Source organism: Scyliorhinus torazame, unplaced genomic scaffold, assembly GCF_047496885.1.
Source record: "Scyliorhinus torazame isolate Kashiwa2021f unplaced genomic scaffold, sScyTor2.1 scaffold_718, whole genome shotgun sequence".
NCBI classification, from domain to species: Eukaryota; Metazoa; Chordata; class Chondrichthyes; order Carcharhiniformes; family Scyliorhinidae; genus Scyliorhinus; species Scyliorhinus torazame.
Window position 1 is genome coordinate 35,029 of NW_027308445.1, and position 13,486 is coordinate 48,514.

At 42.8% G+C, this 13,486-nt stretch overlaps 1 protein-coding gene across 1 annotated transcript in view; it reads left to right on the top strand.

Annotated features, from left to right (window-relative positions):
* The first annotated feature begins 3,130 nt into the window (after positions 1-3,130).
* LOC140406618 (E3 ubiquitin-protein ligase MARCHF3-like) overlaps positions 3,131-13,486 on the top strand; it is a 43,353-nt gene continuing 32,997 nt past the window's right edge. Inside the window, exons 1-2 of the mRNA XM_072494620.1 lie at positions 3,131-3,364; positions 5,296-5,500. Of these exons, the coding sequence (XP_072350721.1) occupies positions 3,177-3,364; positions 5,296-5,500 (393 nt within the window). The 5' untranslated portion in view covers positions 3,131-3,176. The remainder of the gene's footprint in view (positions 3,365-5,295; positions 5,501-13,486) is intronic.

Below are 13,486 nucleotides of genomic sequence, written 5' to 3' on the forward strand. Positions count from 1 at the left end.
TGCATTATGATTTTCTAAGTGCCCTGTTAGAACCTCCTTAATAATAGATACTAGCATTTTCCCTATGACAGATTAGAATGATCTGATTTATTTCTTTTTACCCCCTTCCCCTTCCTCAACACATAAACATACATACAGTTTATATGACCTAGTACAGATAAAGGTAGAATTTTAATACTCATTGCTATAGTTCTCAGCAACATAATACTAAATATGATAGGCAGAGTAACTTAGTTTTTTTGCCATGCAGGTGGTGGATTGTTTTAAGCTAATTGAATTGAACTTGATTCAATTATTTGGAGAATTTGCTGATGAGGTTGGTTTGACTTCAGAGCTCAATTTGGCATTTCTACCATAACGGGCAGTGTTTCATTCTATTCTCCTTGCCGATGAAATTGTGCAGCTTCTGACGTCTATGTCCAAGTTGAATGATCAAGTCACAGCACTTGTGTTGTTAGATCAGTCATGGCCACATTCATTCATAGTCTGATCCAGGTGATCACATTCGCATGCTGGGCTGTCCTTGAAATTCCATTTGTGGCAAAGGTGTGATGTTCATGCATGGAGAGTGCAAATCAAGTGTAGGCCATTGTTTTCAAGAGCGGTCGAACCCTGGAGGCTCCTCTTGTTGGAAGACTCGCCAGATCTTTGGTGGTATTGATGTCAACCCAAAGGTTACACCATTTGTAATTTTTGACTAAACCTGCATCGCTCAAAGCATTCACAGAACTCTCAATGTTTGAATGATTTGAGTCTATTTATTCTATTGGACTGTTTTAATAAATACAATTGTGAAAGATGACGTACTCGGGGAGTCCTTTACAATTATAGCTTTTGTCCTTGATGAGATATTAAGCAATCACATGGCAATGGCAAGGAAAGAAGAATTTTATGTTTTATATGGTATCGTTCATGGCTTCAGGATGCCCCAAAACATGCCAGCTTTTGAAGTGTCACCATTGTTGTAGTATAAGTAAGTGTGTCATGGGAGTGTCCCTTTAAGAAATGTTTTTGTCTCATTACGTTGCTTCAGTGATGTCATTGTGTGGGTGGAGCTGGGCTGTGGCTCTGGGAGTTGGTTTTACTTTAGCTTTGGTTTGGGGCTGTTTTGATGGCTCCACATTGTTTTGCTTTCACTTTTCACACTTGGCTGCTGTACTCAGAAAGAGAAGTATCTTGGCCTGTCTTCCATCTTCATTTTAAAAGCTGTTTCCAGATTATTTGATAACTTAGAAGTGATAACTGTTTTCTGGACAGAATTCAAACCTGCTGTTTTGGAAAGGAAACAAGAGTATCCATACCAGGTTTTGAGTGCTGTGTGTTGGGCAACACCTTTAAAAAGGGGGTTCTGGTTTATGGGATCTTGTTATTAAATTGGAACAGTTATGAAGGGTTATACATAGATTACTGTAGCTGTGTGGGGTATTTATTTTGGTAGTTGATAAAAATGCTTACTGTGTGTGTCTATAAAAATGTTAAATAAATTTGTAGAATAAAGCTTGGTTTTGATTAAAAGTGCTTAAGGCCTCTGTTGAATAACACCTGAAAGGCAGGTCCTTGTACTCCTCGTAACCAAAATCGATTAAACTGTTGTAGGTCAGGTGAACTCCATGATATACTTTGGCATTTTCTAAACCCTGGCCCATAACAAATGCAACTAAATTTTGCACAGCAATGTTGCATAAACAGTGTTAAGAGATCACAGCATCTTTTTTCAGTGATGTTACTTGAAGGATGAAGATTGGTCAGAACGCCTTCTCTCATTCTCGTTGAGTAGTGCAAAGGGATCTTATACCTACACTTGAGAATGTAAAGGAAAGGTTCTATTTATCTTTTCACTCAAAAGACAGCAAGGTTTTTATTCTTTTGTGGGATGTGGTTGTCACTGATGAGGCTGGCATTTGTTGCCTATCCGTAATTGCCCTTGAACTGAATGACTTGATGGCCATTTCAGAGGGCAGTTAAGAGTCAACCACATACTGTGAATCTGGAGTCACATGTAGGCCAGGTAAGGATGGAGGACATTAGTGAAACGGGTAGGTTCTTGTGACTATCAATAGTTTCATGGTCACTATTACTGAGACTAACTTTCAATTCCAAATTTTTTTATTAATTGAATTTGAATCCCAACAGCTACCGTGGTAGGATTTGAACTCCTATCCCAGATTACTAGTCCAGTAACATTACCACTATGCCATAGTCTTCCCTGGTTGTGCCTACTCGGTGATTTTAATTTTGATGTTGTCCATTTCATAGAAAATGGTGTGCCTGTGCCTATGGTCAGTTAGTGGGAGCACAAGGAAATTTATACAAATCAACCATTAAAATCCACAACTTTGACATGTCGGTAGTTTCTGGGTCTGCTGTGCACTTTTGAGGCTCTCGCACACCATTTCTGATTCCATGTTAAGATCAGGGCCCATTCCCCATTCTGACCACAATGGAAATGGCTTTCCTCTCTATATCTTTGCCCTTGATTTGTAATTGTGAACACTGCAATCAGATTGAATCTTAAATTTCTGTAGGTCATTTTTTTAAAAAGCTCCAGTTTCTCTGGCCTCTCATTATACCCCTGTTTCTTGGCATCTTCTGTATCCACTCTGTGCTTTGACCTCCTTCCTAAAGGGCTACAATATTCGACATGATATTTCAGTCTAATTATCGATTTGTAACAGGTTAGCATTATCTCTTTGTTTTTGATACATGTTATGCCATCTATAAATATTTGCAAATCCAAATACCCTCCTGCACTAAGTGCTGATAACACAAATGGCTGTTATGGGAGATGGCCATTGTTACTTAAATACAATTTGAGGAGTTAGTGGATGGTGTTCCGCTGAGCCTAGTACTAGCACACTTTACTGAAGTTTTAGTCTGCATCTAATTTATTCTATACGCGGCTTGCTGACACTGAACATGAATGAGAAAATTCATATTCTGATCAGCCCCAATTCGCCTTCCAGCTATGAATTCCTCCCCTTCTCCTCCTGACCCCCCCAAAAAAAAAATTAGGCTTATTAACTGTTTAGTTAATACTTACACATGATAACAGGAAAGTACTTTTCCCCTCTTTGCAAGTGTCTCCCAGATTTTAATCATCCAAATCTATTTTCCCCGCCTTTTTAGATGGAAATATGAATGTGATCGCATTTATTGACTGAGAATTCCCTGTTGCCATGACAACTAGCCATTGCAATCACCTTCCGGAGGTCCTTCCAGACTGTACTAGCTTGATACCATTAGTAAAAACAGTGGAGGATTCTGCTGATGTCGTGAATGGGCAGCCACAATATGTCATGCAAGTTTCAGCTAAAGACGGGCACCTGCTATCAACAGCAGTGGTTAGGACACTGAACGCACACAGGTACGATAAATTTTCTATCTGATAATTGTCAGCAATGCAAAGGAAAAATATATTTTGAACCCTGATGTAAATTTTCTAGCATGAATTGTGTTATTTGGTCAGGTTACTTAATGACCTTGTACTTTGGAAACAAACATTGAATTTTTCCAGACAGCCAACCGACATTGTCCCTCCTGTGTAATAAGACTGTTTACCTTAGACCAGGGTGGGACCTATTCATGTGATACTCCACATTTCAACGCTTTTCCCACTTAAGGGGCCGATGAGCAAATTTCAGAAAAATAGGTTTGGTACAGCATTAAACATTAATTTAAGAGCAAATTTCAGAAAAATAGGTTTGGCACAGCATTAAACATGAATTTTTGAAAAAAACAATCAATATCAGAAATTGATCATTTTTTAAAAAGTAATAAATATTACTATTTTAAAAGTGCCAAGCAGCAGAGCTAATCAGTAAAACCGTTTTTGCTTAATAAGCAAAGCTAGAAAGACAGACTAAGCCCCAAGTCCTGGTCACCAGGGAAGGGGTGGGGGACACTGCTGAGCTAAGGATTTAGGTTTAACGAACACTATTCATGCATCCCCTCTGACACACACCTCGTGCTGGCCTTGATGTAAATCATAGGAAAGTGGGGGTCAGAAGTGAGTTGCTTTTCATCCTGGGTTTTCCTTCTCTCCTAGTCTGCTTTGTGGATAGCTTTTTGGAGAGGGAGGAGGGGTAGGGTTTGTGTCCGGCCTGCTTCCCAGTCTGCATGTCTTGACACTCTCTCATTAGCTGTCATGCTCGCTCACACACTGCCACATGGGAGGTTTGCAGATTTTACTGCTAAGAAGGAATTCAGGGTGGCTGTAGAAGAGCCAAGATGCGCTTCCTCAAACACTATGTCTGAAACTCCAGCTGCCTCAGGCAGGGGGCTGGGCAGGGCGCTGGTGCTGTGACTGCTGTTCCTCATGGCACTGCCATTTTGACCCCTGTGCACCTTTAGGGAGCCAGCATCTGTGCGGCGGGCGAGAGAAGGAGTAGGTGATTCTATCCTGGTGCAAAACTTAACATTGTAAACTGTGAAATGGGGACGAAGACAAGTTGGTGGAATGGGTGGGCAGGTGGCCGATGAAGTTTAAAGCAGAGAGAAATGTGAGGTGATTAAGTTTGGTCGGAAAAACAAGAGAGATGCAACTCTAAAGGAATGAAGGTGCAGAGGGACCTGGGTGAATATCATCTTTCTTCATTTTAAAATGGCAGGGCAGGTTGAAAATGCAGTTAGTCTTTGTTAATAGGAGCATAGTGTTAGAGCAAAGAGGTTATGTTTCTTTAAGCTACTAGTTTAACCTCAGCTGGCGTATTATGTCCAGTTCTGGGCACTGTACTTTCGGACGGGTGTGAAGGCATTGGTGAGAATGCAGAAAGGATTCACAAGAATGATTCCAGGGATGAAGAACTTCAGTTCAGATTGGAGAAGTCAGGACTGTTTTCCTTGTAGAAAAGAAGGCTAAAAGGTGATCTGATAGAGATATTGAAAATCATGAGTTCTGGACAGAGTAGATAGGGAGAAACTGTTCCCACTTGTGAAAGATTCAAGAACGAGAGGGCAGAGATTGAAAGTAATTTGCAAGATAAGCAAAACTGATGTGAGAACTTTCACACAGCGAGTAGTTAAGGTCTGGAATGCACTGCCTGAGAGTGTGGTGGAGGCAGATTTAATCCAGGCATTCAAAAGGGAATTAGAATGTTATTTGAAAACTAAATGTGCAAAGTGATTGGGCGAGGGTAGGAGAATGCCGCCAAACTCATTCAGAGGCGATGTATACATATGGATTTAATAGCCTCTTCCTGTACTGCAACAGTCACGTGATTGTGATATTAATATGATTAGTTTTTGCTGTCTCACATGGGGTTGAATTTGGAATTGATGAATCTCTTACTTTTGCAGCACTCTCCTTGACCGACCTATGTGCAGGATCTGCCATGAATGCAGCAACCAAGAAGACCTGCTATCCCCCTGTGAATGTACAGGAACCCTAGGAACTATTCATAGAAGTTGCCTAGAGCACTGGCTTTCTTCTTCAAACACCAGTTACTGTGAACTCTGCCATTTCAAGTTTTCAGTGGAGCGTAAACCTAGACCATTAATAGAGGTCAGTAAGTCATGCATGTTCACAAATAATGTGTTCCAAAAATAGTTCAGGATGTGCATCAATCAATTTACTTTTTTTTTAAACAGTGTAGGTATAGTTGTGCAAATTTGAGGCTGCAAAGAAGTGTTTGTTCAAAATCAACCAGCCATAGAGTTGCTTTCAAGGAGGAGCTGATCTGTTTGGTCCAAGGCATTTTTTAGCGTGCAACTGGGGAAGCTGAATTCCTTACTAAACTGGTGCTATATCTGATAATGAATTTGGGGACCTGAAATGGACAATATTTCCTGCTCCGTATCAACATTTAGTAATGATGGGCGGCACGGTAGAGCAGTGGTTCGATCCTGGCCCCGGATCACTGTCCGTGTGGCGTTTGCACATTCTCCCAGTGTCTGCGTGGGCCATAACCCAAAAAGACGTGCAGGGGAAGGTGGATTGACCATGCCAAATTGCCCCTTAATTGGGGGGGAAAAAATTGGATACCCTAATTTTATTTTTAAAAACCATTCATTAATGAGCACACATTTCGGAACTTTAAAAAATTTGTTTTCTGATTAATGTGGTTACTTAATAAGGAGAAATCCCTCTAATTGCTCTCGATTCCAAATTTCTTCGAGTACTCTGCCTTTTGGGTGACCTTAATTTCTGTTCCAATAATCACAAAGAAATAATACCACATTAAAGGTTCAACAGGTGTCAATATCCGTGAGATGTGAGCTTGAAGTTGCAAATTTCACACTTTCCTATATGAAGTTTCATTTACTTTGCTTCCTATGTAGCAATAAGTATTTATATTATTGTCTAGTTCTAACCTTTAAACCAACATATACATTTTAGTTCTCAAAATTCTCTGTCATCCTCAATTATCTGCCATCCTCAAAATTGTGCTCTTTTATCACATTGGGAATGTCCCACTGTCTCTCTGAAACAAAGATCTGTTGATTAAATAAAGAAAGCTGGTCTGACATTGTTCTTTCAATGCAAGTATTAAATAAAGTCCCAATCATCTATTACCAGGGGATTTCTGAGCTGAGATTGCCAATCAGAAAAGAGACTTGAAAATGTTTACTAATACAGACTACACATGGAGCACATCATGCACCATCCAGCCTTGCTTTCCTCTGCCAATACTGCTCACTGCCCCAGGATCAGCAAAAAAAACTGCTTGGTTTCTTTACTGTACTACAAATTATCTCCTTAAACCCTCTCTCTCCTCCAACAGTTATGAAGAGTTCATTTCTTTCCTTATCACTAGGATTTAGGTCATCTGTTCAGCTACCTCTGCTATGTACCTGCCCTTCCAGCCAATCGCCTATTATTTTTAACATCTTCCCTCCTACCTCCTACCATCCAAATTCTGTTGTCAGATATTTTCACCCACACCCTCATCACCGCTCCCTGCTCAAAAAAAAAACATTCTATACCCTTCTCCTCATCTTCTAAACTCATCTTCAACCTTTATTTCTTTTCAAATTCTTGAAAGTGTTGCCACCTCCAATTTACTTGCACAATCCTACCTGCCACAGCATTAAAAAGATCCTGATCAAACTTTGGTGAAATGTATTCTGTGATGATTCCACTTCCTTCATACCAACCTCTCTGCAGAATGACAGTCAAAAGCACCATCCTCTGTTGCCTATCTCCCTCACTTGACTCTACTTTTACTTACCCAGTCATAGCAAGAGAATCCCATAATTAACTTCCTCGTTACTTCAGGAGTTACAAATGATCATTTGTGGCCCTGTCCTTTTCTTTATCTACGTGATTCCCTTTGTCCATATCAATCAAAACCGTGGGATGAGGTTCCATGCTGACAGCATGCAGCTTCCCGTACCAGCCTCCCCGAACAGACGCCGGAATGTGGCGACTAGGGGCTTTTCACAGTAACTTCATTTGAAGCCTACTTGTGACAATAAACGATTTTAGTTTTTTTTAGTTGTACCTGTCCACAACCTTGTAATGATATGTATATAGTCAGGTTAGTGAAGGGTTAATAATTACATCTATGTGTAAATCAAACACCAGAGGATGTTACTAATTCTCTGTATTTAAGACAGCCTCTCAGGGAATTCTGGGAGAAGCTGAGAAGAACATGGAGAGAGCAGACGATGTTATTTAGAGATAGACAACACTTGGCCAAGTCGTAGTGTAGTTAGTAGTTAGATAGAATATTGAATACTGTAATACAGATTCAATATCATTTATTATCATCCATAGCTCAGTAGAGTGTTGAACTTCATTTAATTAGTAGTGTAATAATAAATTAGTTTTGTTTCAATCTGTTGATTGGTATATTCTTTGTCAACATGACATCGGGTCATTCTGGAAGAAAAGACAAAGAATACCACATATTACCACCAGTCGTGGTAATATAACACACCTCTTGACTTCTTCACTGCCTTTATGTTGTCAGGCTGCTTGTCCAATACCCATACCTGAATGAACTGCAAGTTCCTCCAGTTCAACACAAGTAAACCCTTGCCACTAATTCCGTTCCTCATCCCAGTCTCTGATTCGGATAGCCTATTTGAAGTCTGAATCTATAAACTTTGCTACCATAAATACCATAATCTTCAACCTTGTAACATTGCCTATTTCAGCCCACATTCATAGTAGACTGTTCACTATTCAGTGAAGTCCAAGATGTAAGTGACTTTGTTGTCTTCTATGAGACTGCTCATGTTCAATGTGAGGTCAGCATGGTCATGCACAGAACTGGTAATTCATGTTGAGGAAACTTCTGCAACTGTCATCTCTGACCTTCCTAGTATCTCTGCTGCTCCTAGTGTGTGCCAGGTGCTGGCTGAAACATAGCCTCCATTTTGGTAGCACTTGAACGTTTGTTCTCCATAACCCCTTTCATCTTGTAGGCAGCATAGACCAAGTTATCTGCATAGAGAAGCTTTCTGATTACGGATTCTATGACTTTGAAGGTACACAGTCTAGAGAGAAGCAAGATGTTCCTTGAATAGAACCTAATGTTGATACCTGGAGGCATGTCTCAGGTGGTTTCCTTAAGTACTGCAACAAAGAAGAGATTGAAGAGTTGGGGAGACAACACACCCTTGCTTTAAGCTGATGGTTAACACGGAGGTTATCTTTACAGGCAGAAACATTTCACCATACACAGGATTTTGACATTGTTTGGATATTCTAGCTTGAAGAGCAAATACCATGGGCGGGATTCTCCACTCGTGCGCCGAAGTGCCCACGTGAACGCCGTCGAGGTTCACGACGGCGCGAAACGGCCCCTACCCCGACCGATTCAGGCCCCGACAATGGGCTAGGATCGGGGCCGCGTCACCTACAGGCGCCAGGCCTTGTCGCCGCGTAAAGGCGGCGCCGCTGCATAGATGACGCGGCCGGCGCCGCATAACTGGCGTCACACGCGCATGTGTGGTGCCATCCTCTGAGTCCGCCTCGCAAGAAGATTGCGGACGGATCTTGCGGGGCCGCGGAAGGAAGGAGGTCCTCCTTCAGAGAGGAAGGCCCGACGATCGGTGGGCATCGATCGCGGGCCATGCCACATTTGAGGTACCCCCCGCAGGCCGCCCCCCCAGTGTTCGCACACTGTTCCCGACGGCAGCGACCAGGTGTGGGCGGCGCCGGGGGGAACCCGTTGTTTTGGCCTGGCCGCTCGGCCCATCCGGGCCTGAGAATAGTGGGGGTGCCGGAGAATCGCCATTTTGGGTGTCTCCGGCAATTCTCCAGCCTGCGGCCCGCGGAATTCGATGGGGCCATTCCTGCCGCTTGGGAGAATCGCGGGAGGCCGTCGGACCGGCGTCCCGGGAAATTTTGGCGGCCCAGACGATTCTCCCAACCGGCGCGGGAGTGGAGAATCTCGCCCCATCGGTCAACCCTTTCAAAAACTTTAGTTAGGTTTATGAATAATATATAGATCCTGATGTTGCTCCCTGTACTTTTGTTGTAGTTATTTTGCTGTCAACACCAGATTGGTTGCCCCACGGTTAGCTCTAAAGCCATCGTGATTCTGGGAGATCATCATCTATGAGACTGCCTAATAGATGGTTTTATAGGAGCCTTGTGATTGAGAGAAGACCTATTCCTTGATAGTTGCTGCATAGATCTTTAGATCCTTTCCATTCCCAGATGCTGATGCTGTTGAGATTTTTTGAGGTTCTGTGGAAAAATGTTCTTATCCCTAATGCTATTAAAGGCATTGTAAATTTGTTAATCTCTGTTCTATTGCCCTTCAAAATCTCTGCTGGAACTTCATCTGGACCAGTAATTTTGCTTTGTTGGTTGGTTTTGATGGTCTTTATCACCTCTTCAATGGAAGGAGGAAGAGACTGGTTTTCTTTCTCCAGCAACTGTTTAATTTGATGCAGCAAAACAGCTGAGATGTGAGAGTTGATGATCTCAGCAAAATATTTACCCCACCTTTCCAGCTGCCTTGTCAGTGTTTAGTTCCTTTCCATTACCTGTTCGGATAGGAGCAAAAGTCGTAGTGGGTCAAATAAAGTCTTCAACACATCGTAAAAACATGCATCATACCTCTAAGCTGGATGATATAGCTCAGCAGTTTTTGCATTCCAACAGTTATCCTGCATTTCTCTTGAAGCACACTCAAGCTTGTGTTTACCATTTTTATAAACGTGATGCTTAATGTTGATCCAACCCCTAGAAGAGTTCCATCTACGAGCTGGTTTGTTTGAAAAGATGGGAGGGGTTTTCATCATTCTTGTCAAAGCAGTCTTAGTGCTTGGGCTTGTAAATCCCAGGATGTGAACTGTCGTCTTGGAAAATCTGGTCACGGAGCTGTTTGCCTTCATCTTCTACATCACTTGGGGAAGAAAGATCAAATTGTAGAATGGTGTCAAGTTGTGCAGCAAGATGCAAGGCAATGGTGGGTTTTTTGTTTAACATCTACAGTTAGCTGTATCTGACAAGTGGCTTTACGATATTTTGGCTGGATATTTAGGCTCAGCTTGGCAGTTATCAGACTGTAGTTTGCTATATAATCTTTCCATAATCTCCATTAATGTCACAAGTAGGCTTACTTTAACACTGCAATGAATGGAAGAGATAGTGGAGGGCTTGAAGGCCATGTAGGCGGGTCCGGATGGGTACCCAGTGGAGTTTTTTAAAAACGTTCTCTGGGATATTGGGGCCGGTGTTGTTGAGGATGTTCAATGAGGCAAGGGAAATAGGGGTGTTGTCCCCGAAGATGTCACAGGCAACGATTTTGCTGATTCTTGAGCAGGACAAGAACTCTGAGCTGTGTGGGTCCTACAGGCCGATCTCCCTGTTGAATGTAGATGCCAAGTTGCTGGCCAAAATCGTGTCCTCCAGGATCTATGTTATTCTCTAAGTCTGAATAAAGATTGTAGACTTCCAGTTAACACACACACTTTATTCAGTAGGTTTGTTCTGTTTCCAGAGCTTAACTAGATATAATACAGTCAAGAGGTATGACCAGTGAAGCTAAGGTAAACTGCCTATGCTGAGCTGTCTCTGTGTGCTGCTGCTCACTAGCCCTGAGCTTCTGAAAGAGGCAGATCCTCCCTTGGGCTGGACCCTTTATACCCGTCTCTGATGCTGCCCTCTAGTGATGCTGTGGCTGTTACATCTGTCTGTAGTCCCTGGTGTATGTGCAGATGTATGTACAGATCACTACATCCCCCCCCCCCTTTTTATTTGACATGTTTTCTAGACTGGCCTCAAGAAAACTGTACATAACAAGTGGTGAGAATATGCAAATCTGCACACTGTGAAAATGATAAAAGTAATACATAAACAATTAACTGTGTTGTGAGTCCATCGTGAGAAATGTCCATATTCATCTTGTGTGTGTGTTGAAGTGTCTAAACAAATCTAGCTGGTCGGGTGCCTTACGGCTGCTGCTGGAGCGTCTTACCGGTGATAGTAGGGATGATGGTTTGATGTCATCAAGAGTACGGTCTGGCGTTGTGTGGCGAGGAACGTCCTGTGGACAAATGGACTCGGTCAAGTCCAGTGTGGAAAATACTGGCGTTGTAGGTCGAATCTCCAATAGATTCCAGCGGTTACGGCGTAAAAGTACTCCCGGAGGTGATTTGGCAATGTAGGACCGCGGTGCCTCCTGCCTGATCACCGTGGCTGACTCAGACCATCCGCCTTCTGGGTCCCTAATTTTGATGGTGTCACTATTGTCAGTGGTTTGAGTGGGATCGCATGTTGATCGTAGTATAGTTTTTGTTTGGAGCAGAGTGCACGCATGTTGTCGAGAACCAGTGCGTTGCCGGGGTCTCTGAATTGCTTTGCCGGTAGGGTTGTCCGGATGTCTCTGCCAAAGAGCATTTGCACTGGCTACAGTCCTGAGCTCAATGGGGTTGCTCGGTACGATAACAGAGTTAGGTTGATGTCGGAACGTGACTCGGCTGCTTTGCCCCTTTTTCCCCTGTTCCATTTGATTGCGGGTAGCGATTGTGTCGCACCGTTGTCTGACCTCGACTTTTCCCTGTGTTTGTGGTATTGATTTTGTATGTCATCGTTCGTGAAAGCTGTTTTGCTTGTTTGTTCTGGAGCAGATGTGAATTTGTGTGATTCTTTATCATGCCATGGCATGTTTGTTGTCTTGTCATTGTTTCGCAGTGTGCTGTGGCATTGTCCTTCACGTGCAGAGTTGTACCATGTTGTACAGGTCGTTGTTTCATTGTTGTTGTTTCTGTCGTTTCTGTCTTTGTTGTTTTCGTTGTCGTTTCTGTCTTGGTTGTTTTTGTTGGCATTCTTGTTGTTGTCGTACTTGTTGTTGTTTTTGTCGCGCTTGTTGATTCTGTTTTCGTTTTCGCTTTTCTTTTTCTTGTTGTGCTTGTTGTTTCTGGGATGCTTCTTGGTGCTTTTGTTGTTCTTGTTGCGCTGCATGTTGTTTTTATTGTTGCTGTTGTTCTTGTTTCTGCTGTGCTTCTTGCGGTTTTTGTTCTTGTTGTACTCTTGAGTGTGCCATGTGGATGATTTGAGTCATTGTCACAGTTATTGGTCTCCGTGTCCTTTTGTGGTACCTGCTACATTGAGCGTTTCTTTTTGAGAATTGTGAGAATGATCTGATGTTGCATTGATGTTGGTGACATCAGTCATTTGTGGTGGATTCGATTCCTCTTCTTTGCTTACTTGGTACTCCTCTTCTAGAGTCATTTCTGTTTCACTTGAATCATCATTGATTTCTAGGTGCTCCTCTTTTGGAGTCATTTCGGGTTCACTTGAATTATCATTGAGTTCTTGGTGCTCCTCTGTTGGAGTCATTTCAGGTTCATTTGAATCATCTGTGATCTCTTTGTGCTCCTTTTCTGGAGTCAAAATCTTCAGGATTTCTATTGACGTGGTCTCTCTGGACTCATGGGTGGCCGTCCTCTGATTATTGAGTGCTTCTGTGCAGACAAGCTGAGATATGTCAGTCTCGCTGTGATCCTGCACATCCTGTATGGGAATTGTGATTTCTTCGTCACTTGTTTCGCATACAGTGGGTAGGCATTCCGTGTCTTCTTCTGGTGGCTCAAATAAGCTTGGTAGATCATCATGGTCTTGTACATGCATGGCGTTCGCTATGGAGTGTTTGCTTGCTTCCATTTTTGAGTCTGTCACTGAGCTGTCTGTGGAGGCTTGCGGCACTCTCTCTGGAGGCTTGCGGCACTCTCTCTGTGGAGGCTTGCATCGCTTTCTCTGTGGAGGCTTGCGTCGCGCTCTCTGTGGAGGCTTGTGGCGCTCTGTGGAGTCCTTCATCGCTCTCTCTGTTGAAATTGTCATCGCTCTCTGTGGAGTCGTGCAGTGTTCTCGCTGTAGAGTCGATCTGTGCTCTCAACTGAGTTGTTCTGTGTTCTCTGTGGCGTCGTCTTCGTCTTGGGCATTGCTCTCATCCCATGTTTCGACGATCTGCCATGGCACCATGGTATTGGATTCATCTACCATGAGAAGAGGCGTATTGAGTTTTTCAACCGTGTTGCTGATGCTGTGATCAGGATCTCCGAATAACTCAGCCATGTCTGAGCAGTA